We start from the raw sequence: 22,254 nt of genomic DNA, 5'->3' as shown, positions 1-22,254 counted from the left end.
AAATAGATGGATGGAAAGTGAACTTGGATGGGGCTCCCTCTGTGTCATAGAGGATCAGGAGGCCAGCTGGCGAGCACTGGCTAGCACTGACTGTCTCATGTACTCTGAGGAAAGGGCACTGATTAAATATTTCTTGAAGTGCCTCCCTGCATGACCATGCGCAACTGTTCAAATGTGGAACTCCTGTCTCTCTGCCGTCCCCTCTGCGTAACGCGTAACAACCCCTTATTTCCCACAGGATGCCACCTCCTCCAGCCCAGCCCCGTCTGAGGTAATAGTTGTCCCTCTCTACCTGGTTAACACTGACAGAGGGCAAGGGCAAGAAGGCACTGCCAGAACTCCAGCATCTCTGGGGCCACTTGGCTGCGTCCACACTGCCCCGGCGACCACCCCTGCTGCCTCACCTCTGACCTTCCCGACACTAGATGATTTCATTCCCCCTCATCTGCAGAGGCGGCCCCACCACAGCCAGCCAGCCAGTGCTTGTGGCTCCCTCTCCCCTGCTAGCCAGACGCCATCACCCTCACCACCGCCTCCGCTGGTCCCTCCCATACCGGAGGACCTCCACAGAGGCCTGGAGCCTGACCTCCCAGGAGCTGTCTCAAGTACCGTAAGCTTGCTGGACCCCCTTCCCCGCGGCTACCCCGAATGTCTGCTCCTGACAGTAAAACCCTCCCTTTCTCACGAAGTACTAAGTTCTGAGGCGGCCTTGGCCACTGTGCTTGTCTGATGGCTGGATCTGTGTTTGCTATCCCCGAGAGCATGCCTCCCGTGTGCATCCTGCGGGCCACCTATGGCTGCTGCTCTTGCTTTTCAAGAACCCTCTCTCCTCTGCTCTGTTGGGAATGCACGTCTTCCTGATGGAAATTTGTCTTCTCTCTGAGAAGTGTCTATGACCTTCACCTCACCTGTCCTGATATTCGTGGGTCAGGGCACATATAGTGTCGAAGGCTGAGGAAAGCTGTGGAAAGCCACAGGCAGCTGTGGTGACAGGAAACGAGGAAGAAGAGAGGTTACAAGGAGGACAATTTTTATTCTTTGGCCAATTTCATGAAGCGAACTCTCTTTTTGAAAGAAGTGGAGGGAGGGAGGGAGGAAGGGTGAGAGAGAGCGAGGTTTAATTGAGTAAATGGATCTGAAAACCGGTGTGTTAAGACTTTCTCACAAGACAAATTGCTAGGGACCCCGAGGAGGAGGCCACTGTGGTTTTTGGTGGCAAACTTATATATCAGTAACTGTGGGAAATGAAAAGTCCTCACTGTTCAGTGTGAATCTCTTTACAGACAGCCCAACTGCTTTCAGCACAGTATGTCTCCTCCTTTCCTAGGAGCCCAGAGCGAAAGAATCTGAGTGGATATAAGTTGTAATGTCAGGACACTTGCCTGCCCTGGGTTCAGTGGGGTCGTGTCGTACTGGCTCCTGTGATAGGGACTCATGGTTCAGCCCAGTGCAGGGGAAGTGCCTGGTTTGGTTAGCTGCATTGCTGAGGACTTAGTTAAGGGAATGAAGGAGTTAAAGTAACTGCTTAGTTAGTGATGGCTTCCTCTCGCCATGATCTAAGCAACTAGGTTTCACAGGTGCACTTACAACAAGCCAGGGCTCCTGCGGTCAGATGATCTGGAGGACTTAGGTAGAGCGCATCCATTCTCAAGACTGGTGCCCATGGGGTCATCTGAGCGCTGGAGACGTCTAGTTAAAATACCATGGATTTCTTGAGTGGGTCTGGGAAGGGGCAGGTATCAAAGGGGTTTTGATGTCGGAGCCATAAACACCACTATTGATGTAGAGTGAGCTGAGTGCCGTGTATTTTGCTGATGGAACTGAACATTTCCTAGCATCCTTTGTTGGAAGAAGTTTGCCCGTGAAACTAGGCGTGTTTAAATGGCTTGTTAAGCTGAGAACAGGAAGGAAACATAGTGAGGGAAAGTGTAATGAGGTGTCAAGCACACAAAAGCTGGGAACTGTTACGTCATGGGCTGGGCCTCTTCTCAAACCTCTAGTTGCAGCCCAGTGCAGTTATAGAGCAGGATCAAACCAGATGTAACCAGAGTTTGGATCTCCTACTTTGAGTTTTACAGCTCATCTCTGCTGCGGACTCACGCACCCTGGGCCTCCTAGCGGAACCTCTAGCTGTATTATAAGGCGTTCTGGTTTAGGATGTACACCTATCTTGCCAGTGTATTTCTCTGTGCATCGTGTAGAATGAGTCTTGCCAGAGTGCACTCATGTCGCTGTAAGCTCTTCTGGTGCGTACTTGTTATTAGCATTTGTAGCTCTACGTTTGCATATGGAGTTTGTTTGGTTTTTGTGTGCCAGGACGGTGTATGCAATTTATCCAACTGGCCTAATTGTTCTGGAGTAAACGTTCCAGATGTTGGTTTAATAACGTTAGTTACTTTTCACTATAGGTATTAGAGTAAGAGATTGAAAGCAGATTGCGTGGTTTTCCCTCCAGGTGCCCGGTAGGTGGCATCTAGGCCATAAGTTGATTCAAATCCCTCAAGCCTTGGGAAAAGATCTTACTCACAAAATTGAGCTCATAGAAGTGGCTACCCAGGGAATGTCTAAAAGAGAGTTCAACTGAGGTATTGGTGACAAAGGCCCCTACTGTGTGTCGAGAGCTGTCCAGGGTGCTGATACCCACACCTCTCCTGATGAGTGTGCATTCTGTTGCCACAAAACTTAGCCCCCACCTACTCTTGCTGGTAGCTTCTGGCACTTTGATAATGTTTTTGTTGTTGCTGTTATTGTTGCTTTTTTGTTTTGTTTTGTTTTTGAGCACCTGCTATTTTCAGGGCATTGTGTTATGTGGAGACAGGAGAGAAAGATACATTTTCCTTGTCTTGCAGGTGTATGCCAGTACACCCAGTAGGTGATCTCTGAGCATAGTTGCTTCAAAAATAGCTATCAAAATCTTGTTCTTAAAGCCCTTTAGGAATGCCAACTTGCCAAGCTTTGTGGCACATGCCTAGAGGCAAGTAGATCTCTGAGTTTGAGGCTAGCCTGGTCTACATAGGGAATTTCAAGCTAGCCTGGGCTGTATAGGGAGACCCTTTCTTTGCAAAAAGAAAAAGAATGTGCTATCCTGGGGCCAGGGATATGGAGTGCTTGCCTAGCCGGGACTCAGCCCTAAGTTTAGTCCCCAGGACCAGGGCATGGGGATTGTCATCTTTAAGGGTTGAAAGATGTAAGACAAAAACTTTGCAGAACCTCTAACTATGGTGGAAGGAACTACATTTGCCAGTCCGTGCCCTATTTTGGGTCCTGTTTTTCATTTGTTTCAAAAGATTGGCCTTGTCCCTTCATCAGTTTATTAAGGTATGAGGAGTTTGTTGATGTTTCTGGTGGGAGTCTCAGGTTTTTAAGTCAAGATTCTCTCATGGCTCAGTTCAAGGACTTTTGTTGGTCTGACACTGGAGCAAAGAAGAGATGTCCCAGCAGGGTAGGATCCTGCTCGGCTGCTGAGGTTGCTTGGTACTTCTCTGCTCAGTGATGTTCAGAGTAACTGTCCATGACAAAGGGGCTCCTCCTCCTTCTTACGCCCGCGCCTTGTCTGACCTCTCTCTAGAGGGTGCCTGACTCTTCCCACTTAACCAGCTCTCGTTCTTAGATCACACTTGGAATTGCATGAGTTGTGCATGTTATTCTATTTTGGTTTGAGTTTGCTTTTGCAGTAACCAGATTGATACACAACTATTACTAGGTGAAAATAATGGACTATACTGAGACTTCCAGCAACATTTACTGACCTGCCTTCTCCTCCCCCTTACTAATACCAACAAGGAGAACAAATTTCTAGATTCAACTTCTAACTGGAATTGACTCATTGGTTACGTTTTCTTTCATAATTAAGGTCTTTGTAGAGATGTTCGTTTCCTCCTCTTATTAAGTCTTAACTCTGGATGGCCTTGTATTTATACTTCTTTTTAATGTTTTGTTTTTCAGGGCGGTCCTTTACTAAATGAAGTTTCTTCTTCCCACATTGACACTGATTCCCAAGCCTTCCCTCCAACAAGCAAACCTTCGTCTGCCTACCCTTCCACCACAATTGTCAACCCTACCATTGTGCTCTTGCAGCACAACCGAGGTAAGGCGGCCTCCTGCAGGGCGATGGAGTCAACAGCTCGATTCACAATGTCTCGGGCAAGAAATCCATCCTTTGAAAAGAGGTTTTCCCAGCCTTGCCCTAGGCTACCTGCTGAGCGTCCTTAAAGGACCCAAAGGTCATCCCTAGCAGGGCCAGTTCATGGCTATGTGCTATACCTTGGTTTTTTGTGGTTGTCTGCAAATAGAACACACAAGTGGAAGTTTGTATCTCTTGGTTCTTTGTCTTGTGATATGTAATGAAGCTTTTGCCTCAAGCATGTGGCTACAGTATGTCTCTTAAGTGCTGTCACAAATGACTAACTTGTTCAGAGTAGTAACAAGTTTCTAGAAAGTGCCATTTTGAATACTAACTTTCAAAAAAGGAAACACTGGCTAGACCACTGTCTACAATGTAAAGCCTGTTTTTGTGCCTCTGTAACAGGGGCTGCTAGACTTTCTCCTGGTTATCTGCTACCCCTCATCTCATGGTGGCATCCTCTGTGACCTAGATTTGTATGTCTGTTTGCACCGATTTCACATGGTCCAGGCAGCTATGCTACTTAGGGGTTCTGCTTGGTTCCTACAGTTTCTCTGGCTGTTCTGGTTGGTCCTATTGTGTCTCTGAAAGAGCCTTGGGGATGGGTGAAACCCAAGTGCTTTGAAGTAGTCATTGTATAGCTTTACCTTTCTGCTTTTAAAGTCAGGCAGTGGTTTTGAATCCCAGCTTTTCCATTTTGGAACTCTGCATTTATAAAAGTCTTTTTGCGGCACGAGACGGGGCGTTTTCAGGCCATCTCCCAGGAAGGGGTTCTTCTACACCGAACGGAAGGAACACTGCAGGGCTGTGCACTGTCTGTAGCTCAAAGCTTGCTTCCAAACCCTCTCTTCTTGACACCCTCCTCACCCACTTCTCTGCCCTTCCCTTGGAGGAGATGGGGCTCCAATCTAATTTCCATTGCTTTCCATACCGAAGAGAGGTTTCTCTTTTCTGCTTCCAGCTGGAAATGTAGATGCATGAAGACATTTTCTCTCACTTTAAATATGTTCACTCAAATCTTAAATGGTGACTTCAGCGGTTTTAGGCTGTTTCTGTCACTGTGTGGCCCTGGTGCTCTTCCACTGGAGAGAAGGGCCTTCCGTCCAAGTGCCCATTCTCCTTCTGCCCTGACACCCTCCCTGGCAGCAGCTCTCTCTGCCAGGGCCTGTCGTGCAGAACAAAGAAAAATGCAGAAAAAAGCCATAGCTTCTCTGTGAACTTCTTCATGACTCATTCTAAAAAGCAAGCTAGTTCCCAGAAAGAAAGGAGTTTCTTAAAAAACGGGATTTATTCCCACGGCAGCTTGGTTTTTGGGAAATGGCAAGTGCAATGTCAGCTGCTTCTGCCAAGTCCCTCTGACAACACCTACAGGGATGTTTTCAGGCACCAAAATGCCTGAGGTCTCTCTTTGTTTCTTCCTTGAATGAGTGAAATTCTCTTATTCATCAGAGAGGACTTTTGGTTCCTGCTTTTCTCTTGACCAAGTTCTGCCTTTGGTTTAAAATTAGGAGTGTCCAGAGAGAAGCCCATCCTTCAGGGAACTATGTGATTAAAGATGCTCCGGGGTTTGTTCTGTTTTGTTTTGTGATTAACTAGTGGTTTCCCACACAGAGAAGAACCATGGGTTCATCCCAGGTAGGGCAGGATAGGAAGGGAAGAGTGAGAGTGTGCCCATCAGTAGGGTTTGTGTCAGGTGTCCTGGCCCTGCTTTGGAATGTACCCAGCTTGTCATCTCTGCTTCCCCTCGCAGAAGAACAGTTTCTTAACTTTGGCAACGTTTCCTAAGCAGTGATAACTTTACTCTAATCTGAAATTCTGGTTTAGTCATCCTTAAAAAAAAGTTTCTTTTTTTCTGTCTAGACTGTCACAGGGCCCAGTTTGGCAATGATTCTGTCTCCCCTAGCCAGCCTCCCGACACTAGGGGGACAACAGGCTCTGAGCCTCTGGCCTGGCTCTGGTGGTTTCGAACAGTACTGTCCCCTTTCCGCTCTTTCTCCAGCCTTCATGCCAGTGGGTTCCGGGCACTGCTTACCCTCAGCCAGCGAAACGGGTTCGACTCAGGAAAACCGCAGGGCTGAAAGATGCCCTTGCCCCCCCGTTCAGGGCCTTTGAGCCTCTACTCTGTTGGATCATGAGAGTCAGCTTAGCTTACAGTTCAGATCCAGAAGCTCTGGGGATAGGGTCGAGAACAAGGTTCCAGAGTGTCAGGAAGGTCGCCATTGTGGTTGGCTGTGGACCGCCTTGGACAGCCAGACCTCCACGGTTCCCAGACATGTCTGGACAGGAATGGTCAGAGTGTCATCCCAGCGCTGATGACTGAAAAGTAGCTACTGCTGTCTGTATGGCATTCTATGAGAACAGCCATTTTTGCCTTTGAAGCAGAAGCAACAGGACTTTCTCAGTTGCTTATGTTTGCTTGTGCTGGTAATGGAGGGTCCTGCCTGGCACCTTACAAAACAGAGCGCAGCATCCCCTAAACCCATTTCGATACCAGAGTACTCTGACACCACAGATGAAGAAACCAAGGCCAAGAGGTTACTCTATTGGTCCTTGTCAAATGGCGAGTTGCCAAGTCTTGAAGTCCGCTGGTCCTCTAGTGTAGCTGGTGTGGGTCCCGTGCATGAAGCTGAGGTGGACAGCTGCTGTTTTCACTGGCCTTGGGCTCCCACATTGTGCTGTTTACTTCTGCTCCATACCGATTCTAGCAGCAGGATAGGAATGTGGCCCCTGGGGACAGTGACCGGGTACATGGGCCGGCATGGTCTATTTTTATCTCTCTGGTTGCTTGCTGTTTAGCAACTGTAGAAGGTAAAGGTTACTTTTGTGCTTATCACATAGTGCACCCGGGTTGCTGCCAACAAGACCTTGGCCTCCCCTCCACAGGATGACCTAGGAGAGCGAGCAACTGCATTCAGTACAGGAGCAACTAGGTCATGAGGGTTGGAGAGAACTGTCGGCTGAGCTGGAGAGTTTGGTCCTAGAACCAGATGGTTTTCAGCGTTACCTTGAGTAATCTAAGCCCCTCATCTGAGTGAGGTCACTTCGCTAATGCTGATTATTTTTAGAATTTCTCTATTACCCTGGAACAGGCAGATGTTTGGTGACTAAGCCACAGCGCAGAGGCTGTTCATTGAGGAAAATGGCCGTGCCTAACAGCCGAGGCTGCTGCTAAGATTTCAAGGGCTAGATGAAAAGGCTCTTACAACAGGGCTGGCATTTGGCAAGCTCAGGCGATGGCAGTTGCTATGTCTCCCAATTCTTCTCATAGCTCTACCAGAAGGTACCGAGTCTGGTATGTGGAGAGGGTCATGTGAGGTCAAAAGGGTCAAGAGTGAAGAGATCACCTTGAGACGAGATGGAAACTCCTAGATCACTTGGGTGGGCCCAAGTCCTAGTGCAGATCTGTAGTTTGGGGAGCTGGGGGACCTCTTGCGTGGATCATTGGAGCTACATTGTGACTACTGCCTCAGCTGGGGCTTGTATTTCAACATCCCAGTGCGGACAGCAGGGACCAGGGTATACGGTCCTAATTAATTATTCTGGGGTTTCTCGGTCTCACTAGGTGCTGTATAAATGCTACTTACATTTGTGTTCTTTTTTTTCGTCACAGAACAGCAAAAACGACTCAGTAGTCTTTCAGGTAGGTGAGCAATCTATTTATTTACCCGATAACTTCTGATCTTGTTCAAGCACTGTCCAATCAACACTGTCTTCTGAATTTCCCTGTGTTGTTGATTGACAGACCACAGGGATAGTTTCTAACCCTGGAGCAGACATATCCACGAACCACCATAGTAAACGTGCCTTGTGGAGCTGTGGCATGTGCCAAGGTGGTCAGCCCAGACTGCCTGCACACTGACCAGAGGGGCTTTGCTGAGGCAGACTTATGGAGGGCCTCTGAAGAGCACCTGGTTGCTCTGTCAGGTGCTGGGAAATGTGGGACATTCTTCCCTTTGGGTGACTGCCAGTAGACAGGTGACCCTGGGTCTAAGCGAGAGCTCCCAGCCCCACACAGTGCTTGAAGCCGCCAGTCGAACTTGAGCTGACATCACTACCTCCTGGAAAGCCTGTTGAGACTCAGTTCAAGAGGGTCAGGCTTAATGGACAAGGATGACAGTTTTGGATTCCAAGAAGCCGATGCGTCCTTCCTTACCGACCACACCTTTAGGTAGAGAGTAACTGCCAAGTTCCAATTGTGGAGGGACCACAGATATGGTCAGTTGTTGGGACTCACTCCCAAGAGGGTATGCAGGATGAGACAGTGCTGGGATGGGGAGGCCTGGGGAGCTTCCAACCCTGGTTTCAACTCCAGTTCTTTTCTGCGAAGGAAGAAAGAGGTCATGCCTCCCAAATTGTTGTGAATGTCATGAGTGGCTGTGCCCTGAGCTTTGTGTGAAGTGCTTAGTAGACACGAGGTACCATTGTCTCCAGCGCCTGCATTGGGTCTGGTCTGTTACTGAGTTCTGCTCTTGTGCCTGGTGCAGAGTCAGCCTCTGGGGCTGCAGAAGGGAGCTGTACTGCCCATCAGTAATGGATGGTGTGGCATGATGGCTTGCTACGTTCTTTGGTCGTGGGCACCTTGGGAGGATCTAATGAAGGCAGTTGGTTCACTCTCCTGATGAAGCCAGCGTATACACAGGGCACACGGAACAAAGGCTCGTGAGCTCTAGCATTAAGAACTCCTGATCCAGTGAGTAACTGAAGCCACCAGTTTTTAAGCAGCTGCTACATGGTTTCTGCATGACTTTAGCATACCGCCGCCCTTGTGATTTGGGCAGAGTCTGAGCCCGGAGGACATGGGGTTCTCACACCCTCTCAACTTTATCAGGACTTGGCTACAGGACCAGAACTGGCTGTGGTTTAAGCTCAAGGTGCCCTTCACAGCCCTTCCTTGAATCATTAGATTCCAGCCCACTTTCTACTGGCTAGCCCAGGTGGCTGTAGTAACACATAGACACACACACACACACACACACACACACACACACACACACACACACACACACACACACACACACACAGGGGAGACATTTATGTTAGGAAACCCAGAGTTTTTTGTTTTTTGTTTTTTTGTCTCCCCTCATAAAAATGTTCGTTTCTGGGTAAATGGCTTCATTTCTCTTACCTGTGGAGTGCTAATTCTTTTAAAGATTTATTTATTTATTATATATGAGTGCACTGTAGCTATCTACACACCAGAAAAGGGCATCAGATCTCATTACAGATGGCTGTGAGCCACCATTGTGGTTGCTGGGACTTGAACTCAGAACCTCTGGAAGAGCAGTCAGTGCTCTTAACCACTGAGCCATCTCTCCAGCCCTGGAGTGCTAATTCTGAGTCCTGTCCCCAGGTGCTATTCTGTATGGCTGAATAAGGAGAATGCTATCCTCACTGGAAAGGACCATGATTGTACGGGGCAGGCTTCTCCACTGTGCGGGCAGGCTTTTCACATCATACCCCTTGTTCTCTTAGAGTTTGAGAACAGATCACCAGTGTCCAGAAACTTCCTTGAGTGGCATTCTCTAGTGGCTCTGTTTTACAGCAAGTGACCATCTCCCCCTCACCTGTAGGTTAGACACCCAAGGACTGCCAGCGTCAGCACAATTGTAGCAAACGTCTGTGGGGTTCAGCACTCAGTACGGGTATTCAGTCTTCCATTAGAAAGTTGGTTGCTCGTGGTTCTAGGGGATTCGGCTTGTCACGGAGGGTCTGGTGGAGCCGTTCACACCCTGGTAAACAGAGGCAGTGAGAACAGCAACAGGAAGGGGCTGGTATACGATGGTGCCCCAGGGATATGCTTCTTCAAGCAGACTTCAGCTTCCACAACCTCCCAGTGGTAGACCTTGAGTTTATGGATGGATTTAGCCATTAATAGGGCAGAGTCCCCACAGTTTAATCATCTGTGAAAATACCCTCGTGGACGTATCCAGAGGTGTGCTTCACTAACATCCTAGTTGTTCCTTAATTGGCAGGTAGGCAGTGAAGGTGATCCATCCCGGAGATGAAGCCCACAGGTCTTTTGGCTTTGTGTGGTTTGCGGTCCCCTTGGTAAGAGAGGACAGGGATTGCACAGGGTGTAGGGAGGTTACTGTCCCAATGCCAGGGAAATATAAGCATTGCTTTAGACCGTTACAAAGGTTTGGATGCACAAGAAATCTGCTCCACCTCCTCCTGAGAGAGCCCCATTTGAGGTTTTCATTATCATTTGATTAGTGATTGACTTCTTTTAAATCTATTTATTCTTACTTTACCTGTATGAGCATTTGCATGCGTGGCTGTATGAGTACTGTGTGTGCTTGGTGCCTGTGGAGGCTAAAAGACAGCAGTGAATCTCCTGGATCTGGAGTTAAAGGTGGATATGAGCTACCACGCGGAGGCTGTGTCTTTTTCAAGAGCAGAAAGTACTGTTAATCACTGAGCCATCTCTCTGTCCCCCAATTTAAGAAGCACACTATAAAACTAGAAACAGATGATACAGATATGACATAGATTTATGACACCAGAATATGATATAAAGCTGTAGTGCGAATGCAGTGTTATGTGACGTATCTGGAACAGTTACGAACCCCTTTAGGTCTTTACCATATCAAATAACATTTTTTTCCTTTGGGGTCTGAATCCTCCAGGTACCAGAATCCTGTGAGTTTAAGCTTCTAAAGTTTAAAGGAGGGGTGGGTGGGGCTGGTTTTTATAGTTTAAAGTAACTAGAAAAAGCCAGGGCTGAGTGTTAACAACTGTTAGAACCACTTGCCTTAATCAGTTTTTTAAAAGAATTATTTGTCCCAGGAACATTGAACATGCCCGTGGTCCTCATGGTTTCTACATTCCAGACAAGGTGGTGTTCAGAGTGAGTTAGCTCTACCAGGATGTTTAGAAACCTTTCTGCCCTCTTGGATGAAGCTTGCCTGGAGTCAGGGCAGAGTGACTCTGTTGAGTAGACGGAATGAGTGTTCGAAAACCTGAGCTTGCGGTCTTCGCTGTTCCTCAGCCCCTCAGCCACTCCCTCACACACGGACATCTCTGACGTCATCACAGCTTTGCATGGAACCTCAAATCCTGCCTTCCTGCCAGAGTCTGCTCCCTGTCCAGCTCTTTCCCCTTCTCCTCAGTCGGGGAGCAATTACTAATTGCTGGAGGGTTGGGGGAAAGGCACACTTCATTCTTCGCTCAGGCTGCCTTGGCTTAAGCTCTTTCCCCTCCATCTTCCCCATCTGACACTCCTTCCTCTGTGTGGAGTTCACCTCTGTTTCTTTTTCATACACATATCCTTTTCTCTGCAGTCTGGTACCTGCCCCTGTCGCCCTCCTGGAACTGCTCCCTCAGAGCAGTGTGTCTCTTTCCTGTTGCTCAGGTGACTTCCACAGAGGCTGGGGAGTTGCTGCTTCTCTGCCCATTTCCTTTGGCTTCCTTCAGTGTGTGACTTCAGTCCTTGGCTCTGCTCTCACTTCCTTCTACCACAGAGATCTGCCGTCACTCGCGTGCTGGTGGCTGCAAGACTGTGTTCTGCCAAGGCCTCTCAGCTGGTTCCCGCAGCCCCTCCTGGATGTCTCCAAGGCTTTTTTTTTTAAACGATAGAGTCTTCTTGTCTTACCGAAGTGTTAATGGAATGTCAGGCACATGATTAAGTCAGAGCAGTTCAAGGTGGCACATAGTTAGTGATGCTGTTCCTTATGCCAGGAGTGTCCTCCGCTTTCTTTTCATCTGGTTGGCTTCTCTTAGACAAGTTGGCTCTGAACCTAAATTCTGCAGCTCAGCTGGGTGCTGACTCCTCTGTTGGCCCTCGCTGCTGTGCATTCTCCTTGCTGGCCCAGGAAAGTATAAGCCCCCGGAAGCCTGAGTATCTGAGAGGTCCATCCATCTGCATCTCCCCATGCAGGACGCTAGGCAGAACACCTGGCAGGTGCTTGGGCAAGGTCCCTGCAGTAACTGCATGGCTTGGAAAACAGACATTAATGATGATATGTTTGTGAACTGTAGACCACGCCTGATAACGTTTGTTGGCTCTCCGTAAGTTCCGATCTAAACCAGGTTAAATAAACTACAGTGAGCACACAGCAAGCTTTCAGAGCACTTTGGCGTACAGCGCCTCCGTGAGCTTGCCAGTGGAAATGTCATTCCCGTAGTTTTGCGTGGGAGAACCAAGGCCTGGGAAAGGTAAATGAGGAGGGTTAAGTGCATCCTGAACAGAAAAAGGAACTTTGCAGTAACGCTTTACCACGCGTTTCATACCTCTGCAGACTTCTCTCAAAGAGCCGGGAGATGAATATCTGATGCTTTGCAGGCCAAATGGTCACAGCTTACCCAGTCAGCCATGGTAACACGAAAACATCCATAAAGAGTGTGAGGACAAACTGCCATGGCTGTGCTCCAGTAAAGTTTTACTTATAAAAGCAGGTGGCCAGCAGTGGGCTGGACTTGGCTGACCCTCGCCCTATGTGGGGTCAGTTCCAATAGGCAGTTAGCAAATGCCCCTCTCCCCTAGCTGGATTGCTGGAGAGGTCTTTGGCTTTGGAATTTCAGCTTGTGGTTGCTTGTCGTTTCCAGATCCCGCCTCAGAGAGAAGAGTGGGTGAGCAGGACCCAGTGCCAACCCCGGCAGAACTCACCTCGCCCATCAGGGCTGCGGAGAGGAGAGCCAAGGATGACAGCAGACGGGTGGTGAGGAGTGCGCAGGACCTAAGCAGTGTGTCTATGGATGAAGTGGGCATCCCACTCCGGGTACGGATGTGGGCCGTTGAGTCCTCAGCAAGAGTGTGGCCTTCACTATGTGTGTGAACCCCTTGGGGTTGGAGTCCCGGGAGGGTTACAGTGGCTCAGAGGGGATGGTTTTCTCTCTGACAGCAGCATAAACCACACCCCGATGAGGGTATCCAGACTTTTCCAAAGGAGGTGTAGGATATTCGTCTTAAGGGAAAAGGGGCGTTTGGGTGGAGCAGGGTGGAGCGACTTTTCTGCAGCAGAACAGTGGATGGGCTTGGACTGTACGTGCCCCATGGGCAAGGCTGTCCCCGTGCTGTGGAGCCAGCTCAGAAATTCTTGCTGCAGATTTAGGGGTGTACCTAGGAAAGTGAGGCTGTATCTGGGTTCAGGAAGAAGGCGTGTGAGTTATCCCATCATCCGAGGTAAACAGGACAAGGAAGGAAACCAGGCAAAGGAGGCCCTCCAGTTCCTTCAGGACCAGCAGGCCCCTCTCTGAGGCCAGGTGTGCCAATGCTCCTGAGGGCCTGAGGAGCTCAGGGAAGCCTGCCCTTTACAGCTGTCTGCTCCTGTCTGTGTGTTCGCCAGGCCACTGTCTGCAGGGGTGCCTTTCGTTTCCATTTGGAAAGCTGTTCTTCCGTTCTTTTAGAGGGCAGGTAGAAACCCCAGTAAGCCTCTGAAGAACTCTGCTTTGTCTCTTTGTAATAACAGAGACAGAGAACCTTTACTGAAAGTGACTGCTGCTACCTCTGCCGGGCATTCTCTTCCGCTGCCACTCGAGTGGTGGCAGCAGTCTTTGTGTCCTCATAGGTTGCTGAGGGGTTAGCTTAGCCGCACTGTTAGGAACGCTCAGCACTGCTTAGGCAGTAAGGAGAGGCTTATTTGGGTTCACGGTTGTGGAGGTTTGTGTCCTAAATGGAGTCACCTGCTCTGCAGGGCCGTCCGGCAAGGGTAGCACATTGTAGCAAGAGCATATGTCAAGGTGAGCGCTCACACGGTGTGAATGCCTAGATGGCATCTCAGATCCCTGTGGAGAAGTCATCCTCAGTGCCCCAAGGACACCCCACCCTCCTAGGTCCCACCTCCTAGAGGTCCACAGCACCTCCCCGCGATGCCACGCTGGACAGCGAAGCCATCAAGGACAGAGAACAGGTGTCCAAGCACAGCCTCAGAAAGGCATTGACTGTGAGGGATCCCATCACTCCCCAGGTTTTCACAGCGTGTGGGGGGCAAAGTGTCTCTAGCTATTGCGTTAGTTGGCTCTTCTACTTTTTGACCCCTTCTCTACCTCAGACAGTGCACTTTGACCTTTTCTACTTAATTTCCTCATCTATAAAATGGAAGAGATACTGTCCTATCTATCGACCTTAATTATTTTCATCCTTGAAAAAAGGCCTAGCTCAAGGCAAGCATGAACTCCAGAATTGGATGCCATTTGGGTTCCATTTAAAAGCACGTGCTTTTGACCTTGGCTTTGTGCAAGGTGACTTATGTACAACTGTACAGAATAATCCAGAAGGGGTGGGGATAGATTGTGGCAAGCAAGGATTTATTGCCTCATGATTCTGGGAGGCCTTAACTTCTGTTTCCCAAAGTCTATGTGTGGAGAAAGACTCTCTAAAAATGGAATTTTAAGGAAGAAGGGACGCAGGGCTAGAGAGATGATGGCTCAGTGGTTAAGAGCACTTTCTGTTCTTGCAGAGGACTCAGTACCTACATAGCTGGTTCTGATGCCCCCTGCTGGCATCCACTGACACTGCATGCACATGACGCACATAAAATAAATTCAGACAAAGCATTCACATACATAAATTAAAAATAAGTGTATCTTTTTAAAAGAAGGAAACCATGGACATATTTCAAATCTGCCTCTGGCTGTTACATCCTTAGGCCAATCTAATTTATTAAGATTATATCTGAGTCTCTCATTTCTCTGCTTTCTCAAAAGCTTTGCCTTTAAAAAAGTTATTACTGTAGCCAGGGTTGTACGTGGTAGAGCATTTGCTGGTCAGGCGCAGGGCCCTGGGATCTATTTTAGTACATCACTGTTTGATTTTTGGGATCACAGACCTTCTGAAATGTGCTCAAGTTTTCATTGTTGCCACCCCTTGTTTGTGTTTTTTTCTCTAGAATACCGAGAGATCGAAAGACTGGTACAAAACTATGTTTAAACAGATCCACAAGCTGAACAGAGGTACTGCTTTTCGTTTGTAGAAGGAGTGTGATGTGGGAATTTATTGACTGTTGGTTGCGGGCCTGTGCTCCGTTCACTTGTACTGGAGGAGCTGGGCTCCTGCAGTTGGATTACATTAGGTACCTGGTCCTCCTTCAGCTCTGCCTGCCTCAGCTTTCCTCAGCTTTGGAACTTGAGGTCAGCTTGCAAATCCTGCCTCCCAGCTACTTTGCAGTGCCAGAGGCTGAGCCTTCCACTCATCCCTGCTCCCTCCCTCACCTATCTGCCTGGGGACAGACAGACAGCTCCATCTCCCACCTGCTTACCGCTTTAGGTGTACCTGGTGTCAGCCCATGACTGCCTTGTGACATGATCAAGTTCAGCAGAGCCCTGAGCTGGAAGTTAAGAAAACCATTCTCCCCTGGAGCCAACCTCCAGGCACTTAGGTGGATCTTGTATCTTTCTGTGTTGGTCCTGCTTCCAGGCCTCTGGAGGGTATTGCGGGCGCCCAAGTGGGAACACCTTGTGAAACTCAATGCATTGTGTATCTCTGAGGCTATCCTGGTGTGCAAAGTAAGCTTCCCCAGTTGGGAATCAGAGCTTGGCAGGCAGAGAATCAGTCACGAGCTGACATACCAGAGCTGCTCAGGTTGAAAGAGGTGCTTACAGATCAAGACTTGTTCCTCCTCTACCCCCATCCCCAGCTTTCAACGAGGGAGCCAGCATGATGGCAGAACCCCCGGCTAGTGCCCTGACAGGCCACAGCCCTGCCAGCTCAGCTCCCATTGCTGCCTGTGCTGCCAGTCACCGGACAGGCAGGCATGTCGCTGCACCACAGGAAGGGTGGCACTCTTCCTGAGAGCAGAGATCCTGTCTTTCTTTGTGCCCAAATCCAGTCTGGCTGCCTGCCATGGAGAAGTGGCATCCTGCTTAGTGTTCCCACCTGAGTCGTAAATATCCAGCGTCACTGTTAATTAACTTCTGCTGGGTTCAGAATGACCCACGCTGTGCTTAGCGTCTCTGAGTCAGGAGATTTGCTAAGGTTCGGGGGATAATAAGTTCCATCCGCCATGATGGTGGTGCTAAAGACTGGTTCTCCATAGTAAAATTCCCCTCATGTCTTCCAGCTCCCTGCGACTCCCCTGCCTCCAGACCTGCCTCTAGAAGGCTAAATGCAGGGGTGAATGCATACATGTGCAGGGGTGAATGCTCCAAGGAATCCCGTAATCTTCGTGTGCTCTGCTTGTTAGCACAGCTAAATCACGGATTCTAAACAGAACTGCCCACGGAGCACCTGAAGAAATAGAAGATTCACTTGTTTGCCTTGATTCTAATATGCACAAAATAGCCTTCGATTAAAAAAAAAAAAAACACTTGAGGATAGTATTTTTGCTTATCATGTTTCAAATCTCTGACCTAAAATTTGTGAAATTTGAAACTTTGTGTCAAGTGCTTCTTGTCCGTTGGAGCCAGTGTCTATATAGTTCTTTTTCGTGTGTCTTAATTCAGGCAAACAGACTGGATTTTTAATTTCTCTCATCGTTAGTGGAGCTTATTACATCCCAGAATTCAAGGAGTTTAAGTTTGTGGATTCCTACTTGTTCATTCTCCCCATTTGTATCTTCCTCTCCTCTCTCTCTCTCCTCTCTCTCTCTCGAACCTGCTCCTCTGCCTAGACACTCCTGAGGAAAACCCTTATTTCCCTACGTACAAATTCCCTGAGCTTCCTGAAATCCAGCAGAACTCTGAAGGTACCATAAGTTTAGACAGCGCATCTGTTGTCATAGCATTAAATTAGTTCTTAGCGTTCCATCGTAGGCGTACTACGGTATGGCTTTTAGCTTTTGTTTTCAATAGTCATCTCAGCCAGCGAGCGTTTTATTTTACTCATTTGCATGGAGTGCTGTGTTAAAATAACTAAGTTCTTTCTAATTCATTAATCTGAGTGTGATGCCCATGTGCTTTAATAATAACAACACTAAAATAATCATCGGAAAGGTGTCAGCCGGGGGTTAAGTGTTTCCTCCTCTTGGTGGTGGATAGCTTCAAACCCACTGCTTTTCTCCGCTGCAGAGGACAACCCTTACACTCCTACCTACCAGTTTCCTGCTTCCACTCCTAGTCCTAAGTCAGAAGGTAATTACAGGGAAATGGCTGTGCCTCCTTCCGAACCGGGGCTTACTTCTCTCTCACCTCGGGGGTTTTGCTAGCAGCTAAGGAAAGCTCCCTCTTCATTTGCCTCCCTTTAACTTTTTGTTTTGTGACGTCATCTCAGTCCTTGCTGGCTGCCTCTCCACATGGCATTTTACTCCCTGCCCCTGTGGGGTTTAAGTGGCTTAAGGGGTAGCCTTCACAGCGTATGCTCTGGATGTGCGGTTCTGGGAAAAGCTGCTTGTACCTAGAATGTCACCCAGTGTACCGGTGGCTAGGCAGTGACTTCATGAAGCTGAGGAGAGAGACTTGCCAGCTCCTACACTAGAAGCTTAGCAGTTTCCCACACTGCACCTGATGGTCACTGGGTCCCTCATGGCATGTGCCCTCAGGGTGGCTCTTTTTAATTGGGAATTCCTGAAGGGGGGTTTGTGCATATGTTTAAGCATCAGTCTTAGTAAGATGTCTTGAAAAGAAGATCTGGACCAAGCTAGGAACATTTCATAGAAGAGCTGGCTGGGAATTTGATCTGATACGGAGAACAGCTATACCTGGAGATATTCTCTTTTGGGGGGGTTGGGGGAGGGAGTTGGGTGGGGTACAGGTGTCAAAGAAGGTTGTAAATAGTGAGTAAAGAAAAGCCACTTGGGAGAAATCCTGCCTCTCCCATGGGATTGGAAGATGGCCTGACGTCTGTCCTAGGCAGGGTCCTTGGCTTCCTTCATCTGCTTGGCTGTGATGGCACGGCAGGGTTTCGCGACTGGATATCAAGCTTTTACATCATTGGTTACTACAAGGTGCAGCTCTGCTGACAGCAGTGCCTGCTTTCCGTCAAGTGTGAAGGCTGGCACAGGAGGTAGGGCCGCTGTGCTTAGAGACGTAAGCAGTAAGAGATGACCGGACAGCCTGTCACACATTTAGAAGTGGATATGCATGTCTGTGTATGCACAGATTTTTTTCAGAGACCAAAACCAGAAGACATGTCCTTAAAGAATAAAAACTAAAAAAAAAAAAATTCACAATAATGAAGGTAATTAGAATTCAACACAAGTTTCAAAGAAGTTCTCTTCCCTAGAGATCTTTTAAAAATAGGGTAGATTCTATCTCACGCCCCCGCCCTGCCTAGATGACATGTCTAGCAGATTGCTGATGTATTTAATTAGATAAAGTCTTTTTACAAATGTGAAAAACACGTGGGAGCATCTTTAAAAATTGCTGGCCTTGGATTACTTTTTTTTTTTTTTTAAGCCGTTCAAGAGGTGTTCTGGCTTTCTGAACCCGTGTTTTGACAGGGCCAGCAGCCATGTCTGTGAGCAGAGACAGCCATCCTTTGCTCTGTCCATGGTGCCATTCCTCACAGGTAGCTCCGGGACTCACATGCACAGAGAAATAGAGATGGTAGAGGTACATGCCTGTCATCCCCGTGCTCAGGAGGCTGAGGCAGGGGGATTACTGTGAATTAAATACCAAATCTGGCTACATACTAAGTTTTTAGATTAGCCGGGGCCACATAGTGAGACCCTTCAACAGGGAGGTAGGGAGGAAAGGAGGGAGAGTTGACCAGAGAGAGAACCTAGAAATTGGAGCCTTGGGTCTCACAGGCCTGGGGTTGGGGCGGGGGGAAGGGGGCCCTTGTTGCTGCTGCTGCTGATTGTAGTTTAGGATTTGGAAGTAGGATTGTTGGTAAGAAGCCTATTAAAGCCTATCTGAGGGCTAGAACATTTGTCTGAATTATAGCTGCAAACACAGTACTTTTTTTTTTTAAATGACACTTACAAGTGGCTCAAAGCTGAATGTCCTGGTCAGCAGGGGTCCTGTGAGCATATGTTTATACTGGCTTAGAAAGCTTCCACTTTCCTGAGTGAACAAGTAAGCTTCTGGCCAGAGGCTGGAAGATAAACAGGATGACCACGTCTTAATGGGGCTTACATGTACTTTAAGGGGGGGGGAGCCCCGTGCGTTATAGCAAGGAGCAATCTGTGCAACTCATAATCCTTAAGAGAGCTTGGCAACGCCCCTCACCTCCATGCTACTCCCCTCTGAAAGGCAGCCTTTCTGTCACCTCAAGTTCAGCTTTAAGAGACAGCAGAGGGGTGACTGCCACTCACCGAGCTTCCGCCCGCCCGATACCAGAGCTACTTAACTCCCTCTTCACCCGAGATACTTATAAGCTACCCCTGGTACATACATAGCAAACATTCACTGATGATAAATCACAAAGAAATTCGTTCTAAAATAGTCCTTCAGCACGCATGTACTTTTACCATTTATCAAAGATTAAAACATTTTTACACTAATGAGAAAGGTGCATTAATTAATTAATTAATTAATTGGCAGAGTCTCACTATGTGGCCCTGGCTGGTCTAAAACTCATTATGTAGATCAGGTTGGGCTCCAGACTCACGAAGATTTGCCTGTGCCTAGCTCTCGAGTGCTGGGATTAAAGGACTGTGTACCGCTATGCCCAGAACTAGTTTGTCACTGAGTTAAATCTTAGCTGAATATTTGGTATCAAAGAACATAAGCTGTCTTTGGTGTTTCTCAGAGTTGATCAGTATTTTGACTTTATAGTAATCAATGCAGAGACAAAACACATAAACACAAAGTAGTCCAAAACAGAAGAAGTATGTCTGGAACCATTTCAGAAATTGGAGGAAACTCTGTCGTGAACATTTAACATTTTTTTTTAAAACGAAATTCAAGACAGCAACTCAATATTCTAACGTAATACAATCCCCAGTGGCGAATTTGCCACTTAGATGCTGAAGAATGGTGATAGGAAAGTATTTAAGGTACGGTTAAACCGTGTGAGTATTAAGAGCAGAACACTTTCTCCGTACAGTCAAACACTGCAGCTCGGTCTGAGCTGGGGCGTTCCAGGCAACCTTGGGGTTGCGTGGTGTGATAGCATACACGGTATACATACATGTTGTGTGTTCCCAACCAAGGCTGCAGCGGAGCAGTCTGGTGCATGGCGGGTGCGGGAAAGACCTTAGATTTGTCACTTTTGACTTTGAATTAGCAACTTCAGCCATGGTTTAAAACTTCATTTCCAAATTCTTCAGCACCCCCTCACTCGGTTAAGTGGTCCCAAGTCACAGCTTTTAGAAGCTGTTGTTATACTGCGTGAGGCGCTGTGCTGAGTACATTGCCATGGTTTACCTCATTTCCATCCTCCCAGACCCCCACCAGATGAGTCTGAAGAAACCCGGGTGGGTTAGTGCGTGAGCACTCGAAAAGTCACACAGGGAGTGGGAGAGCCGGGATTCAAGCCTTGGGCCTCCTAGACTCGGAACAGGGGCTTTTGTTCCGCTGATCCTTCTCATGTTAGACCTTGTGCATGTGGTTGCCTCCTCCTTGCCAAGAACTATCTGACAACGCATGGTAGCTTCTCCTGAGTCAGTCCTGCCTTGTCTGGGAACATGTGGTTAGGAAAAGCTCCCCAAGTGGTGAGACCATGACACCAGAATGGCAAGATACCACCAGGACCAAGGTACTTGCCGAGATCCAACCTGACGGCTTGGATTTAGGGCTGGAGAAAGGAATGCAGATTCAAAGCTCCGGCCTTGTAAGAACAACTGACTTGGCACGTATCATCAAGAAAGCAGGATGCTTTTGCACAATGCCCCAGAACTACAGCAAAGCCAAGTAGCCAATAGGCTACTTCGTGATCCATGGCTTGAACCACACTGCAGTGAAGGGCTCTTGCCAGAGGGGAAGTCACAGAGCAGCTTTCCTCCTGGTTCATGACCTCCACTAGAACCATTTCTGACTGGAGGTCGAGACCGCCAAGCTCTGTGGCTGTGACTCATGGTGCCACTTCTAAGCATCTCTGGGTTGTGTCACAGGGTTGTGGTGTCCTGTGTTCTCGCTCCTGCTCCAGCTTGCCTTAAGGCAAGGCTTGCAGAAGGCGGGTTTTCTCAGGCACAGGCATAGCTGAGTGAAAAATAGCTCTCCTAGCTGTGCAGGATTTCTAAGAATAGCCTTATTTTGCTCGAGTTCTAGTAAGTTGTTCTGTGGTAAAGATGCTTGGCTCACTTGTGCCTCCTGCCCCAAACTTTTGCTGGTCCTGCCCAGGGGAGGGGCCGAGCGGCTTGCAGCAGTCACCTTTGCTCTCCTTATGTGAGCTGCCCAGAAGGTCTCCGCCCAGCATGTGCAAAAGTCTTTGGTCCTCAGGATAGCTAAGAACTGAAGCATTGATTGCCTTCCCACCTCGGGACCCAGAAGGCTGAATGAAGATGGGAATGGTGAGCCTTCCCTAGCCCGTGGGTCTCTCTCGCCTGTGGGTCTCTCTAGGCTTCTGGTCCCTCTCACCTGTGGGTCCCTCTAGGCTTGGGTCCCTCTAGGCTGCTCCCTTTCTTTCTCACTTACTTCACCAAACTTTCTAAGGAGTGTATCTTCTGTAGCTACTCTCCACCCTCTTGCAGCCTTTGTTTTCTGTCCCTTGATACTTGGTAGTCTTAACAAAAACACACAGAACCTGTTACTCTTCTAGGAAAGCCCCTAGACTTGGCATCCTTGTCTTCCCTATCCCCCTTTTGCTTGCTTTTTCTTTGCCGCCCTGATTCTGTCTTTTTGATTTGGGGGTGGGGGTCGTTTGTGACTTCCATCTTCTGTCCCTGCTCTTGCATGAATAAAGACTAAGAAGGAATTGTGTCGAATAACGGAATAAAATCATGTTAAAGTGGGCATTTATTATCACAAAAACAATTTTGGGTTTAAGACCTAAGAGGCACTAACTGGAAATTTAATGACCCACAGTTTGGGGCTCTGTGGATGCTGCTTTTGGCCAAGCATCCCGCTTTGTCAGTTTCGTAGCGTTTTAAACAGTTTCGATGAGCACCCTCAGGCTGACTTTCAGAATTGTTTAAGTTCTGAAGAGCAACAGCAAAATCAAGGAGGGAAGTTTTTAGAAATTGATTTAATGTCGTTCTTGTGTTTGAGAAGGCAATCAGGCAGCTCCTGGCAGCTGTTGGGCTGGTTAGCTATCCTGCTACTAAGGCCAGACTGCCAAAGCCTGGGGGGCTGTTGGTCTGCCAGTACCAGAGCTTGTCGGGGCCTTCAAGGCACCAAAGTTACGTCGGTCACCCTGTGTGTGCGTGCCCTGCACA

General features: G+C 48.3%; 1 protein-coding gene across 34 annotated transcripts in view; it reads left to right on the top strand.

Annotated features, from left to right (window-relative positions):
- The window catches only part of Sorbs1 (sorbin and SH3 domain containing 1), a 115,599-nt gene that overhangs the window by 26,872 nt on the left and 66,473 nt on the right, over nucleotides 1-22,254 (top strand). For 14 of the 34 annotated variants that reach the window (XM_032891910.1, XM_032891913.1, XM_032891906.1 and 11 more), the window contains 6 exons: nucleotides 3,946-4,087; nucleotides 7,734-7,763; nucleotides 12,668-12,840; nucleotides 14,950-15,013; nucleotides 16,669-16,743; nucleotides 17,066-17,128. In XM_032891910.1, coding sequence (XP_032747801.1) covers nucleotides 3,946-4,087; nucleotides 7,734-7,763; nucleotides 12,668-12,840; nucleotides 14,950-15,013; nucleotides 16,669-16,743; nucleotides 17,066-17,128 — 547 coding nt within the window. Of the gene's footprint in view, nucleotides 1-238; nucleotides 272-3,945; nucleotides 4,088-7,733; nucleotides 7,764-12,667; nucleotides 12,841-14,949; nucleotides 15,014-16,668; nucleotides 16,744-17,065; nucleotides 17,129-22,254 lie in introns of all 34 variants that reach the window. The other 20 variants (XM_032891932.1, XM_032891931.1, XM_032891933.1 and 17 more) reach the window with 8 other exon arrangements.

The sequence above is a fragment of the Rattus rattus genome, chromosome 2 (assembly GCF_011064425.1).
Source record: "Rattus rattus isolate New Zealand chromosome 2, Rrattus_CSIRO_v1, whole genome shotgun sequence".
NCBI lineage: Eukaryota > Metazoa > Chordata > Mammalia > Rodentia > Muridae > Rattus > Rattus rattus.
This window is presented reverse-complemented; position numbering and strand designations above follow the sequence as displayed.